We start from the raw sequence: 22381 nt of genomic DNA, 5'->3' as shown, positions 1-22381 counted from the left end.
ACAAAAGATGAATATCCATCTTGGTCAAAAGCCCAAAAACTATTAGATTATAGACACGTGTATGTATTGCCATGCAACTTCCTACTAACATCTGCCACGTATTCCAAAAATGTTCAGAATTAGGATTAATTACCATTATAGAGTCGCTTCACCTTCCTCTTTGTCCAATCCAAACCTGCGACTATTCACTATTCTGTTACATTTTTTTTTTCAAATAATAATATTTTAAATATTCCAAAAAAGGGTATTTATAACCATTTTATCTTAAAGAATATATGTTCTTTTTGTTTCTGGAATGTTCGATATACTAAAATAAAATAAAGTATTTGGAGTGACGTGGTCCCCATTCATCGGCATTTTCAACTTTGTATGGCCCTTCCCGAATATCTATATGGATAGACAAAAAATATTTTAAAATTATTTGTTCATAGATACTAATGGTATCTTATTTATATTTTAATATTGGAAAGTAGTAGAATAATAAAATTGTGCCCCTTCTTTTCTAATTTTAAAATTAACTTCAACTTTGTATTTGCAAATAGAGTTAGCCACTTGTCTGGTGGCTGAGACTTTGTTTCTGTGGAAGCCCAGATTTAGGCTTGGCCAACGGTGGAGGGATGGGAGATGTGTCGTATTTGTGCGCGCCACGGTGTCCAGCACATCATCATGTCTTGCCAATTTTTTTAAGATGGTCATTCATGTTATTCACTTAGAATCTATATGCTAACATTATTATTTACATATGGGTAAATTATATTATTAGTCACTAAATTATAGATAAATTCTTGTTTTGGTTATTTAACTAAAAAAGTTACAATTTGGTTATTAAATTATTCGAAAGTTTTCGTTTAAGTTATTGAATTATTCAAAAGTTTGTATTTAAGTCACTAGACTGTTAAGCTTTTTTTTAAAGTTCTGCCAACAAGCTCCAAGCAATGATTGATACGATAGATTAGTACCCATCGATGAGTAAAAGAACATACTTTAGATCCAAGTCGATCTAATGGTCAATGTTGGAGATCGGATAAAAAAACTGTTTGAATTTTGGTTTGTAGATTCGTGGCGTCTAAAGTTGTTTCATGAAAAAAAAATTGACCTATAGAAGAGAAGGGGAATAGAGCTTTCAATTGGTACAGAAAATGCAAACATAAAAAAGAAATATAGCATCGATTTTAACAATCTAGTGACTTGAATAATTTTTTTTTGCATAATTTAATGACCAAAACGAAAACTTACTTATAGTTTAATGACTAATGGTATAGTTTTCCCTTTATAATGATTGAAAATTAATAATTTATAAATTTTTTATTATTGTATTTGAATTATATTTTTATCCATATACATATATATGCCTACAACTCCACCTTTAATTATATTTGTTGATAGATAAAGTGGGAGACCATAGTTATCGACAATTCACTTGATAGATCAAGAGCTGATTGGAATGATGGAAGGAGAGAAAGAAAAATCCTCAATCCCAAAATATGTCCTTAACCAAAGAGTCACAATTTGTTGGAGAGAAACAAGTAAAATCTACTTGATGCTTTTAGAATGGTGCCCTCCATCTAGGGTAGCTATAAAAGAGATAAATGTTTTTATTATGATGTTTTTAATGGGATATTTCGGTGGGTCGTTATTATACATAAAAAAATCAGTAAAACTCGTTAAGATGTCACATTAAACACATAACTACCCTAGATGATAGGGGTACTACTATAAGGACACTCAAATAAATTATAATAGTATTATTTTACAAAAATAGTTTATTTCACATAATGAAACAGAAAAATTATGTTATCTATGAATTACTGTACTTAATCATTTAAAGGTGACTAAAACCTAATTTCCATTTAGAATGGACCAAGTTATCTATCCGAACTTCGAGAGGTTTAGATAAAAATAGTAAAACCAAAAAATGAGATCGTATAGAAAATTAGGCCCACTTAAGTATAAGGCTGGCTTAAGCTCAAACATGCAAAACCCAAACTTAACCTCGGCTTGACATGATCTCACGTATAAAAGCCCCTACACTTCAGTGAGAGGGGAATATAGACAACTCCTCTCTTTCTCTCTTCCTTCCTCTTTTTTTGCTGCCTCTCTATCCATGATAGCTCTTTGCCTTCCAAGAGTAAATCGTCCATCACCTCTACCATTCCTCCTCTTTATTGATACATGGTGTCAACACTTATCGAGTAGAATTTTATTTTTTAAAATTCCCCAACTTTCACTATTTGTTTTTTTAGTATAACTTGTTGGTAGCTAAAAGTTGAATTATACACTTGTTTGGCATAAAATTTTTTTTTGGCCCTCCAAATTTACAAAAAAAATATATATATATCATTTTAGCCTTCCATTTAATTTTTTGTCTCTTTTAACCTTTGAACTTGTATTTTTTTATGAAATCACCCCAAAATTGATGGAAAAGTTAACATTTGTTAACTTTACTGATGTGGCATACACGTGGATTGCCATGTGGATGACATGTCAGCATTTAGTTAAAATTTAAATTTTTAAAAAATATATTTTTATATTTTTTAAATAGTATGATGTTTTTAATTTTTAAAAATAATTTTTTATAATTTAAAAAATTAGTTAAATGTGGACGTGTTATCCACATAACAATTTACATGTATGAACGTTAATTTTTCTATCTATTTTAAGATGATTTGACAAAAAGAAAATATAAATTTAAAAGTTAAAAAAACGAAAAATTAAATAGAGATCTAAAATGATTTTATAAAATTAAAAGGTGAAATAAATCACTATCCCTAATTATTTTGATAGTTGAACAATTGTGATAATATAACATGATTTGTAGTGATGAAATTCCCAAACCGCATAAAATATAATAAAACTTGTTTTGTTCTACTTTCAAATAATTAAAATTAGAATGTTTTGCCCGCAATCGTTGGGTTTTTAAAATTAAAATTAAAATTATTTATTAAATGCTTATTAAAATAATTATGATTGTAATTATCTTTTTATTCGTGATTATTTTATGTCAAATTATAATTATGGTCCTTCTACTATGTTTAAATTTAAGATTTAATATCTATACTTTAATTTGACATAATTTGGTTCATCTATTTTTTGTTAGTCCAAATAGTTTGTTATTTCGATTAAAATGCTCAGGCTGAAGCTTCTCCTAAAAATATACATTCCAAAATTATCATACTGAAATATATTTTTATTGTATGTTAGAAAGGTGTATTTATCATAACGAAAAAAAAATCTTTTTGGTGGTTCACGACAACATTTTAACTGGAACAGTTAAGAATGTTAATTATTTACACCAATTGTCATCGATAAAGTAAACTAAATCCTAAACTTTAGCAAAGTAGAGGGTTCAATATCTTATAGGGCGAAAAAAGAGAAAAAAGACACGTGTGATGACAAAATCGCTTAGAACCTTCTTTTTAGATAAATAACTAAAAAAATTGTAAACATTGAGGCAACAAATAATGTAAAAACAAAATCTAATAAAAATACTAGTGATGAATTAGGGAAATGCAATATTTTCCCCTAAACTAGATGGAGGCATCCCCTATTGCACTGTGCTTCCTCTCATTCCAAAAAGTTGGATACAACAAAATTGACTTTCATTTAACTATTTATCTTTGGCTTTTCAAGTCATAATCACTTGGATCACTTCTATCTTCTTTGCTCATTTCTCATTTAGTTACACCCTACCAACCAACAAACAATAATATATTATTTTATTCTAAATCCACATCAATGAAGCTTCAAAACTAGGGGCGGATTCCATTTTCATTTTTTTCCAACTTAATAGTTTTGTTTTTTTTACTTTAATCTAATCATGACTTCCATAGTACTAATTTTTTTTTGAACTTGTTCATCTAGTCAGGCTGAACTTATTATCATTATTTTTTCTATTAAAAACTATTTAATTTCTACATGTAATATGTTGGTGCCTACTTGCTTAATACAAATTTGTATGAGCAACAATTAATTAAGAAAAGAATCTGCCCACATTTACGTACACTGTGAGATGTTATGTTATTACTAAATTAGTCATAATTTTAAGACCAAAAACTATGCGTGGGACCCATTGTCCAACCAATCAAAATTCAGATTACAATGGAATCCCATTTTTTTCTCCCAAAAATTAAAAAACTAATAATAATGAATATACTACCATGAAGTTCCAGAACTTTCTACAAGAAAGGAACTATTTATTATTTATACTTTTATAAAATAGATAAGGCTTTTTAAAATAAATTTATGTTATTAAACCAAAACCAAAACTAAAATAATTAAATATTACAATGAATAAAATAATAAGTTCCATTGGATATGTCTAGAACTTTCTAAATGATTTTTTACAAGTAAAATCCCCCACAATTAAATATATTTCTCTTTATTTTTAACTTTTTTTTTTTACACTGCTTTCGTGGCTTTTATTATATAAACGAGCGTGACTAAGCTACCAACTCTACTATAACGGCAAAAACGACCTTCCCAAACAAGAAACCTCACACAGAAAAAAAAAAAAAAAAGATTCACTTTTTCTCTCTTTATTTTCTGTTTCTACTTATAATTGTACTGGTTCTCTTTTGATTCAGTTTTCAATTTTTTTTAACATGTTTGAGGAATCAGCTTCAGCTCTTCGTATATGAAGCTTTCCCCTGTTTTCAAATTCTCATTTGTTTTACGAACTTAGAATCATCAAAATTAAGGGTTTGAATTCGATAAAGGAATCATTTTGTAATCTTAGGAAGAAAGAATTTAGCGGAGTTTCGGGACCATGAATCCGTATTTTCCGGTGAAGGAAGAGTACCCGAACTCGAGTTATTCACAGTCCGACGATGACCCGCCGCTGATGATGATGGGGCCGCCGCCACCCCAGCCGATGGAGAGTCTTCGCGATTCAGGGCCACCGCCATTCCTCACGAAGACCTTTGACATTGTTGATGATCCTAGCACTAATTACATAGTTTCGTGGAGCAGAGGAGGTAGCAGCTTTGTTGTGTGGGATCCTCACGCTTTCTCCACTAATCTTCTTCCTCGATATTTCAAGCACAATAATTTCTCTAGTTTCGTTCGGCAACTCAATACTTACGTAAGTCTTCTTATCTCTCAACCTCTGTTTTCAATTTTCCAAAAAAAAAAAAAAACTTTCCAATTTTAAAAATTTCTCTCCAAATATTATTACATCAAGCTAGAATTTCTATTCCCCTGGAGGCTAATGTTGAATTATAATCTTTTAGAAGGTCAAAATGTAATATTGCAGTTTTTAGAGTGACTAAACCATAATTTCACCATTTAAGGGCCAAAGGCCACTGCTTCCTCCATTTCATAGCTTCATAATGATTCTTAGTAAAATGTTTACTTGTTAATGTTCTTCTGGGTTTCACTCAATTTGTTTGATTTACGTTTAGTTTTTTTTTTTTTGCAGCAATAATTGATTTTTTTTTATTCTTTTATCTCCTTGTTCATTGGATGCAAAAAGTTTTCCTCTTTAAATTATTGATGCTCGATAGTTCTGGAATCTCACATGACTTACAGATCATCCAAAGTTTATATATATTGTTTTTTATTACGTTTTTGTAGAGATTGTTCTATCACCATTATTTTATTCCTTTGAGCAACTCCCTTGGGTTTTTTCTTATTGTTTTTTAATTTTTAGACCTTAATGGTTCTTTCTGGAAGTGGGACCTCGCTCAATTATTTATTGGTTCTTGTCTGCATCAACAATGGGAACTAATCATAAATTATTAACAAGTTTTTTTTATTTGATTTATTGTGTGATTTCACTTACTGCAGGGTTTTAGAAAGACTGATCCAGATAAATGGGAGTTTGCCAATGAAGGGTTCCTTAGAGGCCATAAGCATCTGCTGAAGAACATTAGGAGAAGAAAGACCACATCTCAGCCCCCACCATCTCAGCAACCTTTAGGTCCTTGTGTTGAAGTTGGCAGATTTGGGGTAGATGGGGAAGTTGGTCGATTGAAGCGGGACAAGCAGGTGTTAATGATGGAATTAGTGAAGCTAAGACAACAGCAACAAAGCACTCGAGCTTATATTGAAGCCATGGAAGAAAGGTTACAAGGCACTGAAAAGAAGCAGCAACAAATGATGTCTTTCTTGGCTAGAGCTATGCAGAATCCAGCTTTCCTCCGGCAGTTGATGCAACAGAAGGAGAAAAGGAAGGAGCTCGAAGAAGCCATGTCGAAGAAAAGGCGACGGCCGATCGATCAACGACATGTAGGCCAATCGAGCCGAGGTAGCGAGGGGATAAATCCGGTTAAAACTGAACCTCCGGAGTATGGTGAGTACGGATGCCAAGTGACAGAGTTGGAAGCATTGGCACTGGAAATGCAAGGGTATGGTAGGGCCAGAAGGGAGCAAGAGGAACCACAAGATGAACTCCAACATGGCCATGGCCATGACAGAGAGCTTGATGAAGGGTTTTGGGAAGAATTATTGAATGAGAGATTTGAAGGAGAGTTGGATATACCTGAAGGAGGTGAAGGTGAAGATGAAGATGTGAATGTATTGGCTGACCGGTTGGGGTATTTGGGTTCGAGTCCAAAGTAGCAATTGCATGTTTTTGTAGCATTAGTTCATAATCTCTTAATTTTCTGCAGAAAAAGGGTCTTAAAAAGAAACAACACAATTAGGCCATGATCCATTCACATTGCTTTGAATCTCTGATGCTTTATTTGGCAGGATAGGGGGGGAATTACATTCCAAAAAAGAACCATATCCAGAGGAAAATCTCTCATTGTTCCTGGTTTCTCTTCATCTACAATTCCCTTTTGTATATCCATTTTGCCCGCTTATGTTTCTCTATCTTTGGTTAGGTATTTGCAGCTATGTAGATCAGAATCTGCTGTTGTGTTCATCGTCATGACTTGTTTCGAGGTTCTTTCTTTACAATGTAATGTGCCAATAAGCATTTTAATTCACTAACTAGCTGTACCCTCTTTTTAATTCATTCTTTTTTTTGGCCTTAAATCAGTGTAGATTTGTTCTGAAGCTGTTGAAAATCGACAAGTTGTAGCTGCAAGTTGCAAAGAAAAAACCCGACTAAGATTTTGCTATTGGAATCCAATTCACAATCATCACTTGGTAGCCTTTAACCCTTTTTTTTTTTTGTAAGTTCAATTTCGCTGTATTTTTGTTCGTCTCTTCCTTGGGAGACGGTGGCAAGAACCATGGTCGGTGATACTAAACCTTTTAATATCATATCCAACTCCAATTAAATTCGCAATGAGACTGTGTTATCACTTCATCTAATAATGCTTTAATATCATGATTGAGCATTTTTCAACAGATCAAATCAAACTTGGACAATAATGAACAATCATGAAGTTGTTGCATTAGTGCCAGGACAACATTTTTATGGCCAATGGCAATTGGATTCTGATTGGTCGCTGTCAAATCTTTGCACCAAATCGCAGTGGTCTAAACTAGGGAATGTAAACAAACGGTTTCTCGCTGCTTGTCTTTTGATGATATTGCTTTCACCAGATGAATTCATGAATTCCCTGATAAGCACTAAAGATTTTTTCTTTAAAATTTTGGTTGATGTTGTTTCTTCAAAAGTTGAAATTTGCAGTGAGAATTGAATTCATAGGAGGTTATGGACATAACCATATTCTCAAAAGCGACGTTCATGGTCATCATATTCTTCTCAGTTTTTTGTGGCCCAATTTGCATTGAAAATCCCCTCATTTGCTGGCTCTTGGAACATCAAAATCGAGTAAACTCTTTTTAAAAAGAAGAGAAAAAAATCGTTGCAATAAAAGTTAAACGAGTTCGGACCAATGTGATTAATGGGCCTGATTTTGGACCTTATAAACACAAAATATCAAAAAACCATCATTTCTGATACATGTTTGACTATATTGCTTCCTCTGTAGATCACACTGTAATTGGAAGTTAATGTTTTACCGACCAAATGGGGGCTCAGTTGCAGGACCCCATGCAAGTATATAAAGGTAAAAATGTTGTCTTCTTTGAAACAAATAGTGTGATTAGATAGCAATGTGCAACTTGGCAAAACATTTCATCATTTTCATTGTATGCATATCAAAAAAAGACTTAACGAACACCCCTTTTTAAACATCATGAGCATGTGATCAATTAGGTTGTAGGACAATGGTTAAATGATTCCAATCTTGTCTCTACGATGGGTCTGTTTTATTTTTCCCTACAGATTTATATATACGGCCGACATGATACTGGTACATTTCACTTTCAATTTATATGTGCTTGAGTGACAAGAAACAGTGCAAAGATCAGTTTTGAATAGTTGCAAGAAAACATTTGACACGGTATTCTTGCTTTTGGCTTAACTAGGGAAAAATGTGGCCAAATGAATGACGGGTTTAGTTGCATGTCAGCTAATTATTGGTTGCAAAAGGGATAGGATATGAAAATATCAGAAGTTTCCCTTCCACGCGGTTTTCACTGGTGTCTTTCATAAAATTCAATGCATGTTTTTTCCTTTGACTTCAGAAAGAAACCGAATTTTCAGAGAAAAAAATTAAATCAATATCAGAAGTAAGGTCCATAGTTTGCAAATTGTATCCCTGCAACGCGTAAAATGGGTTTCAGAGAAAAATGGGTTTTTTTTTTCTCTTCTCATTTTTGGTGCACCGAAGTTAAATCAGTGAGTTGATGTGTGGCAAAATTTCCTTGGTTCATTGGCAACACCAACATCTCTCACAAGATGTCTCTCATTAAATGGACAAAGTTTTGGACCCTTTTGATGGGTTTTGGTCTGGTGGGCTGCCATATCCAACAAGGCAATGCTTTATGTTGGCAATGTTTTAGGCCAACTCTGCAGCCTAGTTAAAAGAAATTATAGAAGAGAATAGGTCACGCTGCACAAGAGTGCTGATGGATCTTAATATTAAATTTTGGGAGTCTAATTATACTAAAACTTTTATCTCACACACATACACCTATAGAAATCACATGTTTAGAGTTTAAGAGTGTGTTTATAAATACCATACAATAAATAATGAAATGTAAGATTGAGATTAATACTAATAACATATATGCAATATGTACGAAATTAAAATTAAAAAAATAGTTTAAATTGTGAGTGAAAAGAAATTCTAAATGCGCAAAAACATCGTACTAACAATATTAAATGCACTTCAATTATTTATTATTATATTGTCATTTTTTTCGAGTTGATATTAATTTAATTTGTGACATTAACTCAATCAATGACATAATCAATAAACTATAGTATACTAACTATGTGAGAAAATAATTATATAATATATTTATTAAGAATTTATATAAAATTTAAATATTATTTTAGTTGAAATGACAAAATTGAAAGAGGGAATGTTTGGTGTTTGGGTTTAAATATGTAAGCATGAATTTTTAAAAAAAAATTATATAAGAAGATAAAAAAATTTTTAAATTAATATTTGTTATTATTTTTTAAATAAAAATATTTTAATAATTTAATAATTAAATTGAAACACTATTGATTGAATATCAGAGTGAAAGAAAAACTAATTGTAAATACCCGATTTTGTCCGGGTCTAAAAGGCCCAAATTACAAGCAGGCCTGTATGGCCTAATTAATAAGACAAAATAGTGGCCCAATTAACCCAAACCCGATTACAACAAAATAGGCCCAAAATTAGTAGTGGCCCAAGTAGTTTCGAAAACCCTAGGGTTTCTAGGGTAAACCGCAGCCTTCCTCGTTCGCGCCGCAGCCCCGTATGATCTTTGTACCTGCACATCAAGAAAGAAAAAGACAGTATATGGAAAGAAAAGATTTACAAATCAAATCAAAGATTTGTTTCTTTATATTGTTGATACTTCGGTTATAAAAGCACACTCAATGTACTGTAAACGGGATCGGATTCGAAATCAATAAAAAACAACCATTCTTTACAAACGCAAGAGCAAGAGAATAAAATCACAGATTCAATCGAAGAGTAAAAATGTTGATATAAACAATTTTTTTATTTATCTACTATTAGTTTTACATTTTTTTTATGTACATACGAATGAAATAAAAAAGGGAAAGAAACGACCTGAGTGGTGCCCAAAACCACCGTGAACAGTCGGAAACCGAAAGGTTTCTTGGAGATTTGAGGCTCTTGCAGCAGTGTTTTGTGGGCTTCGGGTCCAGATCTGGGTTTAGGGGCTTCAAAGGGACCGAATAGGAGATTTTCTCCTTTTCCGACCACCGCAGATGGCGGTGCTGACGCTGGAGATCGGCGACCGGCGCGGTGGCCGATGATCGGCCAATGGCCAGACTGAACGCCGGACAATGGGGAAGGGGAGAGCTTTTTGAAGTTTTTTTTTTGTTTTTTTTTTTTGAAGAAGGCTTAAAATGATTTTTTTTTTTTAGAGTTAGTGGCTTAAATAGCCTAGTGAAATGATGCCGTTTCACTAGGCCTCCCCAGGTGCCAAAACGACGTTGTTTTGGGGAGGCCGACCCGACTCGGCCTAGGATCCGCGTGTTTTTGAGCGGAGGGGCAAATTGCGCTTTTAGCCCCTCCATCTTTTAATATATTTCCAATTAGGTTTTTTTTATTTTTTAAATTCGCCCTTTAATTTATTTTGAATTTCAATTTAACCCTACTTGAACGACACCGTTTTAGAGGAGAAGGGAAAATTTTCCTTCCAGCCCCTCTATGTAATTCGCGCATTCAATTTAATCCTTTTACCTCCAATTATTTGCGAATTTGCCCTAGATTTTTGTCTACAGTTCAATTTAGTTTTTTTTTCATTCTTTGTTTTTTTAATTAATTGATAATATGGTTATTTTATATATATATATATGTAATTATTATTACTTTATCTACATATATATTTATATTTTTTTATGAATATTTTTCTTTATTTTTTTATTTTTATATATATATACATATTTATAATTACGTATTTTTTTATTTTCATAAATACATTATAGATTTTGCTATATATACAAATTTTATAATTCTAGATTTTATATGTAAATCCACGTGCATGTTTTTTTTAAAAAAGGGTTCAATATGTATATTATGTACCTTTTATTCTTTTTTTATTTAGTTCTTTCATTTGTTTATTAATTTGTGTTTTCATTTATATTATTGTTTATCTTGTTTATTTATTTGATATTCTTGCATCGTCATTGTTTATTTTTTATGCATATTAGTTTCGTTTATTTATTTGTTTATATTATTTTTATGCCATTGATGTATTTATTATTGTTGTATTTATTATTGTAGCATTTGTACATACAATCTAACATTACGTCATCTTTTCACTCGAATTTAAAAATAGAACTTTTCAAAATAGAGATAATACTCGTATTTAGGATTTTCAAGAAAATTGAGCCCTAACGTATTGGGTTCCGATTTTCTTCGTTAAATCTAACAATCGAGAATTGCTCTTTAATCAAACAAAATAAAACTTGTCATCGGGAATTTAATATGTTGTGTCCTAACGTATTGGATGTGACACGTTGATTTTTCGAGACAAAGATTTTTTTAAAAAATAAATGAAATATTGAATGTTTGGGATTTTAGGAAATTGTGCCCTAACGTATTGGGCTGCGATTTCTTCATAAATTTTAAACAATTAGATATTTTCTTAAATTTTATTACACGAGTTTTTTGGACTAACTCAACTTGAAGAGAATAAAATGTTGTGCCCTAACGCATTGGGTGTGATATTTTTCTTTTTTTCAAAATAAGAAAGTCTTAATAAATAATTTAATTAAGGATCGCATTTTTTTTACTCTCGACTTTAAGACATTAATTAATCAATTTGGTACCAATTTTTGGGCGTTACGAGGGTGCTAATTCTTCCTCGTACGTAACTGACTCCCGAATCCATTTTTCTGAAACTCGTAGACCAAAGTCGTTTTTTTAGGTGATCCAATCACACCTTAATAAAAGATTTGTGACGACTCCCAATTTTTATTTTTTTAAAGTCGACAACTAATTTTTTGTTTTTTTTTCCAAAATAAAAAATGATTTCGACACTAATATTTAGTAAAATTAATTATAGTTTAGATGATTGTAACCTGTGTGATTTAGAATTGTACAACAACATTAACGGTGAATTTTTGGCCGATTCCTCTTGATATTCTTCATTTCCTATGCCTAAATACACAAGTTGCATTAAAGGCAAGGTAAACATGTATGTGTGGTTTCAAAGCATATAAAATAAACATGTGGTTTAACATTGTCCCATGGTCAAGTCATTTTGTGGACTCAAGGGCTACAAAAAGACACATTTTTCCAGTCTAATGAAGAAGTGCAGCCATTGAGGACACTTAGACTGGGTCTGAATCTCACCGCCCTAAGTCTGCTACGCTAGTGTACGACACATAATTTTGTCTTGGGTTTGATCTCTTTCATTTTAACCTTCCCTTACAAGCATCTGTGAGGATGAGGACCATTCCATGACATTGGCTCTAAAATTTTTTGGGTGATAATAGTAGCCCTTTTTTAACAAAACCTGTTAGTTTAGATATTTGAGTTGCAGCAAGTTTGTCTGATATGTTATGGTTTTTCATAGATATGAATCCGTCGGCAATGCAGGAGAAGCACAGTGGATTGATGGACCAAAAACAAGACAAGTTTTTCCTTCAAAAAGACAAAAATTTTTGGTAATCATTTAAACCAATAGATTAAAATCCTATTTTATCTTCTCATCTTTCACATTGATTTTTCTTTGTTCTCCTTTTGATGCCAATGAGTTGACTCGAGCCCAAAAAGAAAACTTGAAAAAGCTATCATTTCATGGTGAAGACAAACAACTCATCATCTAGTTTAAACACACAGGATTATTATTTATTTGTTAGTTTAAATCATTTCAGTGGGTTGGTCACAAGGATTATAGTATAAAGTGTTATCTAAGGATATTACGATGGATTTTCTTTTATTTATAATAAATTTGGATTGTATTGAGAGTTAAGGTTGGGGATATTTCAAAGATGATGGGATCCTCTAATCTTAATTATTTTTATAAATATTTATTTATATATCAATCATATCATGTCATTGGTATAGTAGCAAACTTATATATAAATTTCAAATTCATCGATATAAAATATAAAATTCCATCATTCTGTTTGTAAAACCCTTTTCTCTTCTCTTATCAGTTCATTTAAAAATTAAGATCCTAAGGTTTTAACAATTAAAAGATGACTAATTTATATAGACCATGACACAATGTCGGTTTTTGTTGCAGACACCAAGAGAGTGTGAACATTGTTCCTTGGGCTCCTCATAGTTCTTCGGCATTGATTTTGGACTTTTTGTCTATAGGTTAACATGTTGGCTGAAATTGAGCAATTGCAATGGTCGTTGCGTCAACCTGATTGGGTCACAATTTCCTTCACCACTAAGCTTCATATCATCAGGGAATGAGTCGAATGAATGGTATATATGGGTGTTTTATTATTTGACCTCTTTCACAATTTTAGAAAATTTATATATCCATTAAAATATTAGAGCTCGTAATATTTTTAGAGAATTTTGTATTTATATTTTGAGGGCTATTTATTTTCGAGTTTTAAGGTTTAATTTTTATCTTCATCTTTTGTACTTTTCGTTCTTTTATCATTATAATAAAATTATCTTTATCCTCTTTTGAGGCCTTTTTCACGTTAAATTTATATATTTAATTTCTCAACTTCTTCTACTAATTTTCATTACTCCATCCAACAAATTTTAACTATCTAAACAACATACATACATCATTTCCCATTAGTTTCTTTTACCTTCTATTCCTTTATAATTATTTTATCTAAAAAATTTTTAATAAAAACCAATCTGACAACTTTCAGTTTATATGTAGTGACAAATCTGTTATTCGCCCAGTTTACACAACTTCAGTCACATGAGTGGAACACGTGGGGTCAAGATAGAGCTTAAAGTTGGGGTCCAACTGTCCTAGTCAGCGCTCGTGACCGGCAAATCTACAACTGTAAATTATTTTGTTAATTAAAAATATATATGCCCCTATCTATGACTATGATGTATCAATCTCTATCTCTTTACCTTTCTCGTGAGTTTCATCAATACAAGCCCCACTTGTAACATCCCCCGCCGGCCCCACTTTTTAATTGGACTTTAAACTACAAGGCCTCGGTTATCATTCATTTTTGGCCCATCTTCTCCTTTCCTACAAACCCCCTCTTGTTGTTAGTAATAACAATTGTACCATGAAACACGGCGCATGAGATTTAACTATAATAAGCATGTCTTAAATCTACTTAGCCGCCATAGTTGATATCATCCTTAAAAATAGGAATAAGCTTAAATTGACCACCAACACTGTTATTGAAAATATCTTCTCTTCTTTTCTTTTCTTCCGACAATTCTTATAAGTGGATATGAGTTCAATGGTCTTTTTGATACAATATCTAGAACTACCTATAGTTTCTCTATAATCTTTAAATAAGAATATAATTTGCTTCAAAACACTTGAACCCACATCCTCCTACACGGACAACAATAATAATACTAATCGAGCTAAGACTCAATCAGCCAATGACCTTAATCTTATTATTAAGATAAAAGGACGGAGAGAAAAATTATGAAAATAATAAGTTTATTTTAGATTTTTAAGAATAAGAACTATATGATACTGAGATTCGTTACCAATCATTTAATATCATTTTTTTATATCATCAATGCTTCACTTTATTAAAACTTTTAACTCAAAGTTTGTATACATTTAGATTCAAACTTAAACCCCTAAAATCTCAATTCTATTGGTTCCTATTGTATACTATTATGTGGATTCGTTCTTTTATTTTACCAATATCATGTTGCCATTCACAAATATCTTTGTATGATTTCCCATAAAAACTTACTTGTAAAGACACCATTAATGAAGATTTTAGGGATTTAAGTTTGAATATAAATGTATATAAATTTTGGGTTTAAAGTTTAAGTAAACTGGTGCGCGGATGACATGAAAAAAAAAAGATGAGATGATATTAAATGATTAATAATGAATATAAAACTGACTTGGTATTTCAACTTTATATAATCTTTTCTCGTTTTAGAAAATATAAAACATGTTTTTTTAAATAAAAAGTAAAAATTTGTTTTGATTAATGAAAATACAAAAAACATGTTTTTGAGATTTTTTTTATATGAAAAATATGAGAAATAAAATAGAATAATGATAAAATAACATTTAGTCTCTTGACTTGACCATTTTTCCCACCTTGGACTTTGAACTTTTGTTTAGTCCACATTAGTTTCAAAATTTGATAGCTTTTTCCAATTTGGTCTCTACTTGAATTTTCTTAAGGTATGATGATATGACATTTTGAAAATTTTGTCACATTAATTTTTTTAATTATTTATAATTTTTAATATTTTTGTAAAATTTTAGGATTTCATATCATTTTTAAAAATTTTCAAGTGATGACGTGGCACAATCTTAGAGTGTCATATTAATGAACCTTAATGGAATCTAAGTTCATGAACTAAATTAGGAAAAGTTGCCAAGTTCCAAAATTAATGTGGACAATAAAAAATTCCAGGGACCAAATTGAGAAAATTTATATTTTTATGGACTTGAACCAAGATCAAAGATTTGATATTTAAAAAATTGTTAAAATATTTTTGTTTACATAAACTCGAATCATTCATAAATTAAATTTATGCTATATTTGGTAGGAGCACAATTTTTTACCCATGTTTTAGTATACGAGTTAGCAATAAACTAATTCAATTGGTAATATTTAGCTACTTTCATGACTTATTTTTAGTAAAGAGAATGAAAGATTTTTGCTTAATTTGAAGATGTCTTATTTTATTTACAAGAGTTAATACACATCTTTCTAATTTCAAATTTAAATTTGTACTAACTATTTTTTTATTTTATATCTAATTATTGTAATACATATGTAATAAGTGAATAGGGTGGCGGACAAGATGGCTAACATTGCTATGTACCAACGGCAAAAATATAATTGTTTCTGCAATTTTTAAATCAAACTTAAGGTGGGTTTGGATGGGTGGTGTGTTTACTTGCGGTCAATGTAAAAAAAACGGTGGCGGTGATATTAGATACTGTAGCGTAAGACAAAAAGTAAGCTAAACGCACAGCATCGCCCATCTAAACCCACCCTTATATAAATAAAAAAAATATAAGTGTTGGGGCAATTAAGAGTTTATGCAAGTGTAGGTACAAAAATAGATACTAAACTTATTTTTATATATATGTAGAAAAGAAAAACATAAAAAATGTGGTGTAGTGAAGCGGGGCAAGAGAGCCAAAACTGCATGCGTGAATCTGGTAATAGAAGAACCCGTGAAGAAGGAGATGGACCCCATTCGGTGGTAGCTTTGCCGTTCTTTCCCAATCCCCATCTTTTTGCATGCAAACACAGGGGCAAAATAATAGTATCACTTTCGTATAATTGCATTTGCATGGCCGATTCATTCCCTATATTTAGACGCCCATCATAACTCTGCATCACTCCCTCATTTATAGCTTGGAATGGTATTTTCTTTTCTTCTTCATATTTTGGCCAATCCCAATTTCCTGGAATTTTTGTAAGAACCCAAATGGGACTTGTGCTTTTGCTAAACTTGTATATATAGTCAAGACCTTAGGGTAATTTCTTGCCCTGTAGTTAATTTTCCTCTTCTATTTTCATTGTTTTACTAGCATATATACATGTAAACCGGAGATTCATTGGTTTTTTAAATAATTTATTTAATCGAATATAAATTTGTCTTATCCAACAAGACAAGGGAACATTAATCTCTCACTCACAAGAAATTTTGTTTGAATATCATATAATTTATATTTCAATGCACTAATTGTGTTTATATTACTTGACATTTTTTTAAGTCAATTTTTTAAAATTATATCCTCAACTATTCTTAATTAATAAAAATATATTTAAAATTGAATTTTTTATAAATATTCTTTTGAAAGTTTTTTACAATATATATTTTCAAAATTTTATCTATTATGAATTTTTAAGTATAAGAGGTTAAAGTTGGAAATCTTTTTATTACTAAAATTCCAAAATGTGACAAATTTTTTTGGGATGGATGGAGTCTTTTTTCCGAGGGACCTCTAATATAACTATAATATTATTTCAAGGCTTATTAAATTAATGTCATGAGCTAATTAGACATAACTTAATTAAATAAATGTAAAACAAAAAAAAAATTCAATTTTGACTTTTTTTCCCAGCAAAGCAACATAGAATTTTTTAAATCAGTAATTTAATTTTTTAAGATCATTCAAATTAAAAAATTGATGGGTTGAAAATGATAAGTAGATTTATCAGTTAATGTGAATTTTTTTCAATTATTGTTATTCTTTTAACATTATCCTTTAAACATTTTACCTTTAATTTTTTTAAAATTATTATTTATCAAACATTCTAATTACATTTAGTACTTAATTGTAATTTTAAATAATATATCAAATAGATTTAATAACTTAATTTTTTAATTTATCAAACAACACCTAAATTTTGATTTATGATACTTTATAAATTTATGGATACTACTATAATTTATTTTATAATTTTCAATTTCAAAATTGGTATGTGATAACTATCTTTTTTTTAATTAAATCCCACTATAAATAAATTCTTTATAGAAAATACTACCTCTTTTAAAAAAATATTAAATTATTCATTTTTATATTATAGATATTTTAAATATATATATTTTTAGTACATTGTCATCTTTTTTTTAAATTAAGCTATTATTATTAGTTTACTCCCCGTCAATTAAAAAATTATTTAACTTATCGGTTGAGTCTTAGTTCGATTGGCATAGGCATTATTACTAATGTAGGAGGACGTGGGTTCGAGTGTGCTGAAGTGTATTATCTTCCGATTTATGGGTTAGAAAAGGGCTATAAATAGTTATAGACGTCATGTCAAAAAGAGCAAATATGATCAGAACTTATAATGAAATTGTTAAAAAAATTATCTAACTTGTTTTTAAATTTTTAAAGAATCATGTGACAAATTGTAGTATATGAGAATGGGGATTGGCTTAGCTTGTATGTTTTGTTCACTTTGCTGCCTTATATACAAACCCTTTGCTCCCTTCTACCACAACACGTATGCCCTCTAAATAAAGGGAACGGGGCCCCTTATGTTTTCACATGCAATTACTCTTCTATATCGGTTATTGCCTATTGATGGCAAAATCATTTTACCGTAATGTAGGATTGTTGGTTGTAATTCTATATTTTCTAATTTAATTGAAGATTATTTTGAATGGATAATATAATATATTTTTTATAATGTGAGATTTGCGATAATTTTACTCTCTCTTTTTATGATTTTAATTTATTTTTTGATAATTTTTATATCGGTTTTATTGTTCATATTTGAGGTTTGTGATTGTCCCTTTTAATAATGTCTTCATCGATGTTCAAATCTGTGTTCTCTCCTTAAATGCGCGACGTATCTTATTACTACACCCAATAGTGAGGTAGTGTTTGGTAGTTTACCATTTTATGATTTCAATAGATTGTGTTTATTAGGAAAACTATTTTGCAACATTTGGTATATGTTAGAAAGTATTGATTAAGATCCCTAAAAAGTTACATTATCATGCTTGGTTCGCTAAATATTTTCTTGGGAATGCAATTAGACCTGTCCATAGGTCAAGTCACTCGGTTGACTTGAAGGTCTACTCAAAAAATGAGAGGATTTGGATAAAAATATAGGTTCGAAAAATGGTCTAGGACAAAAAAAGAAGAAGACCCATTTAGAAAACGGGTTGGACCTCAGATAATGCTTTTTTGGCCTGGGCCTGGCCTTACCCGAATTTGTAAAAAGAAAAAGATTTTGTTGTTTTCCCACTGTTTTGCTACTATTTCCTATTATGTTGCAACTATTTTATTGTTATTGTTTCGATATTGTATAACTCTTATTTTATTGTTAAATTTGCTACTATTTTAAAGACATTTATTTGTTAAGTTGCACCTATCTTAGTATTATTTAAGTATAAAGATTTTTTAAAATTATTTTTAATTTGTTGGGAAACATTTATTTTAATGTTTTTAGTGTTTTTGATGTATTATATTTTAAATAAAAATTATACAAAAAATAATATAAAAAATTTAATACGGTCGGACCGGGTCAGACCCGAGTTTTAATATTTTTATTTCAGGTTGGGCTTGGACAAAAATTTAGGCCCATTTTTGGGGTCAGGCCCGGGCCTATCAAACGAGCCTAAATTTTTGTCAAGGCCCGACTCATGGACAGGTCTAAATGTAATGATAATTTACAAATTTATCTTTATTAAATTAAAATAATATTGATGTATTTAATATTTTAGAATAAACTTTATTAGTAATAAGTTTTTGGATTAAATATTTAGTAATAATTTAATGGATATTTTTTAAAATCATTATTTTAATTGAAATCAAATTTATTTCATATTTATCAATCCATATACCAAAATGGAAAGATACATACTTTCAAAGAATTAATTGAAATAATAAGAGAGTTGATAGTAGTAATGAGGTAATAGTTTGTTTGTTTTTTTTACATTTAATAGATCAATACCCAAAATTAAAATAAAATAGGGTTAATTTTTTATTTAATATCTTTTTAACTTCTCAACCTACATCTCACTTTTTATCATCGCAATCACATTACTATGTTTGCGGGAAAGTTAGATTCCAAATAAAGTAATTTTTATTGAGATACCAAATGTTGGAATCATTTTCCAACTGATTAAATTTCCAAGAAAATTATCACTTTCTATCATACCAAACGTTACCTTATTGGTGATTTTAATTTATTTTCATTAAAGAAAAATAGTAAAAATAATAAATACCATAATGAATTGGACTTTCAATTTTTTTAAATATATTCTCTCAAGTAATATTTCAACTATATTTATTTATTATAAGTAATTGTGTAGATTATTATTTGAATAAACTCAACTTTTGTCTATTATATTATTACATTACTTAATGGAGACAGATCCACTTAAAATAGTGTGAAATTAAAGTCTTTAGTTTTGCACCATTTTTTATAATTTTGTACGATTAGTATTTTAACAATCAAATAATTATTTTTTACATTTCATTCATATAGATCATACACATCAAACTTGACGTAAATTAAAATTTTATAACTATTTGTTTTATGAAAAAATAACTTTCAACAGTACAATAAATATTAATATATACAATATTTTAGATCGATGTGGTAGATATATCAAATCAATTCAAAAATTTACATGCGTGAAAAGTACAATTATATTAATAAATTCAACGATCTGATCTTTAAAATATCAATCATACAAATATATACAAAATGATATAAAACTATTTTAGATTTTGATAAATTTTATTATAATACATAATTTTGTAGGTGGGATAGAAGGAGGCCTTGTTGGGGTTTTGTTTTGAGGGATATGATAATGAGAGAAGAGAAACGTTAATAAAAAAAAGAGTGTGGAAATGTAAAAGATATTTATTAAATTCCAAAACAATCCAATCCAAAAGATATCTAATAATAGTTACCGAAGAGAGTGTGATGAGTGATCACCATAAAAATGGATTTTGTTTATAACTTATAGTATATGGAAAACAACATTATCCAAAAGGCTTCATAACATATACTAAAATTGTAACACCCCTAACCCGTATCTGTCACTAAAATAGGGATTCAGAGCATTACCAAGTAATCGTAATCTAATCATTCATTTCAAGCATTTCAAAAATCATAAAATGATTCATCATTAACATGCATAGAGTCCCTTATTAAGCCTTTGAGAGTTTGAAAACACATTAGAAACGATTTGAGACTGAATCGGGAACATTTGAAAATTTTAGGAAAAAGTTAGAAAAAATTTTAATTGCAGGGTTCATACAGCCGAGTGGTCAGGCTGTGTGACTCACACGGCCAAGTCACATGCCCGTGTGGGAATTCGAAAAGGAACACATGGCTGTGTCCCAGCTCGTGTAACTCTTTGACTTGGGTTACACGGCCAAGCCACACGCCCATGTGCCAGGCCGTGTACCCTTCGAGATGAACTCTCATGCCTGTATGCTCGTTGTGTGTCTCACACGGTCAAGTCACACGCCCGTGTGTCTGGTTGTGTAGACCTAAAATGTGCCTTGAAAAATAAATTTACCATTCCCTACAAGCTTGAACATTAAACAACTCAAAAACCATTCGTTTAACCTATTCAAAACACGATCAAACACATTCAAAACATGCCAAAACAATCATCCTAGGTGCCTAACCAATGTACCCTCATTGGTACCACATTTATATCATCAAAACATATCATCAATGCATCATCCAAATTAAAATTATAAACATGTCAAAATCCATGAATTTGGCCTAGCTCATATTTACCTAAAACATTAACTTAAATTCGCATGCACATACCAAGCTTTGGTTCAATTTACCATACCATACTATGACTTCAAACACAAACACATGATTATATACACCAAACCAACATTACACTTATAACCTCATTTACAATTCATCCCCGAAATAACTATCATTTTCAATTATCATATTTGCATATATATATTCATTTCAATTCAAATAATCAATACATTCATAATATATATACCAATTCAATCCATTTCAATCAACTTTAATTCAATTCAATATCAAAGTGTCAAATACTCACCTCAACCACTTACCATATGCATTAAATCAAAATACAACAATTAGTAACTAGGTTCAGATTATAGAAATACAAACCGTGAATTCTGAGCTATTCAACGTTGATTTTATCCTTCCCCTTTTTAGTCAAGGATTCCGGTATGACGTTAGCTATGGAATCTAAAACAATTAAAATTCATCAATACAACACAATTCAATTTTATATTGAATATTTAAATTTTTACTCAATATTTGCCTAAATTTCAATTTAGTCCCTAAACCTAGACTAATTTTTTTATTCTTTACAATTAATCTTATATTTTTATACAAATTTCACTTTAAACTAAATTTAACTCCCAATTTTCACTTAAACCTTTAAATTTTGAATTTTTCACAATTTAGTCCCTATTACTCAAAATTTACAATTTAATCCTTTTTCATTTCTAGCTTAAAAATCTATCAATTCAATCCCTAATATTTAAATTATTTAACAATAACAACATTTAAAATATTAATAATTGCTAAAATTTCGACATGGGTCGGGTTGCCCTAGGTACCGAGATTCCAAAAACATAAAAAATACAAGAAAAGGGATTAAATTGACTAACCAATTGAACTTTAAACCCTAGAAGTCCCTAAGGCCGTGCGTGACTTTCTTTTTCTTTCTAATGTGTATGGCTTTCTCTTTTTTTATTTGTTTTATTATACTTTAATTAATTAATTATTATATAATATATATACATTTACTTAATTATTAAGATTTCTTAATATTATAACTAGGGGTGAGCATTCGATCGAATC

The 22381-nt window shown here is 30.1% G+C and overlaps 1 protein-coding gene across 8 annotated transcripts; it reads left to right on the top strand.

Moving 5' to 3' along the window:
- Positions 1-4420: 4420 nt before the first annotated feature.
- Positions 4421-7632, top strand: LOC107908196 (heat stress transcription factor A-6b-like). 8 transcript variants are annotated; one of them, XM_041098109.1, is made up of 4 exons: positions 4454-5080; positions 5785-6885; positions 6983-7092; positions 7298-7630. In XM_041098109.1, exons 1-2 carry the CDS (start codon positions 4766-4768, stop codon positions 6556-6558), a joined length of 1089 nt encoding a protein of 362 aa, XP_040954043.1. In that variant the 5' UTR covers positions 4454-4765; the 3' UTR covers positions 6559-6885; positions 6983-7092; positions 7298-7630.
- Positions 7633-22381: the final 14749 nt, after the last annotated feature.

This window comes from Gossypium hirsutum, chromosome D08 (assembly GCF_007990345.1).
Source record: "Gossypium hirsutum isolate 1008001.06 chromosome D08, Gossypium_hirsutum_v2.1, whole genome shotgun sequence".
Lineage (NCBI taxonomy): Eukaryota > Viridiplantae > Streptophyta > Magnoliopsida > Malvales > Malvaceae > Gossypium > Gossypium hirsutum.
The sequence above is the reverse complement of the archived record's forward strand: the minus strand, read 5'-3'. Positions and strand labels throughout refer to the sequence as shown.

Bases quoted from the DNA above. Each gene is read 5' to 3' on its own strand.
- LOC107908196 (XM_041098108.1), top strand. From the start codon at position 4,766: ATGAATCCGTATTTTCCGGTGAAGGAAGAGTACCCGAACTCGAGTTAT. The intron at 5,081-5,784 runs GTAAGTCTTCTT...CACTTACTGCAG, and splicing joins TTCGGCAACTCAATACTTAC to GGTTTTAGAAAGACTGATCC.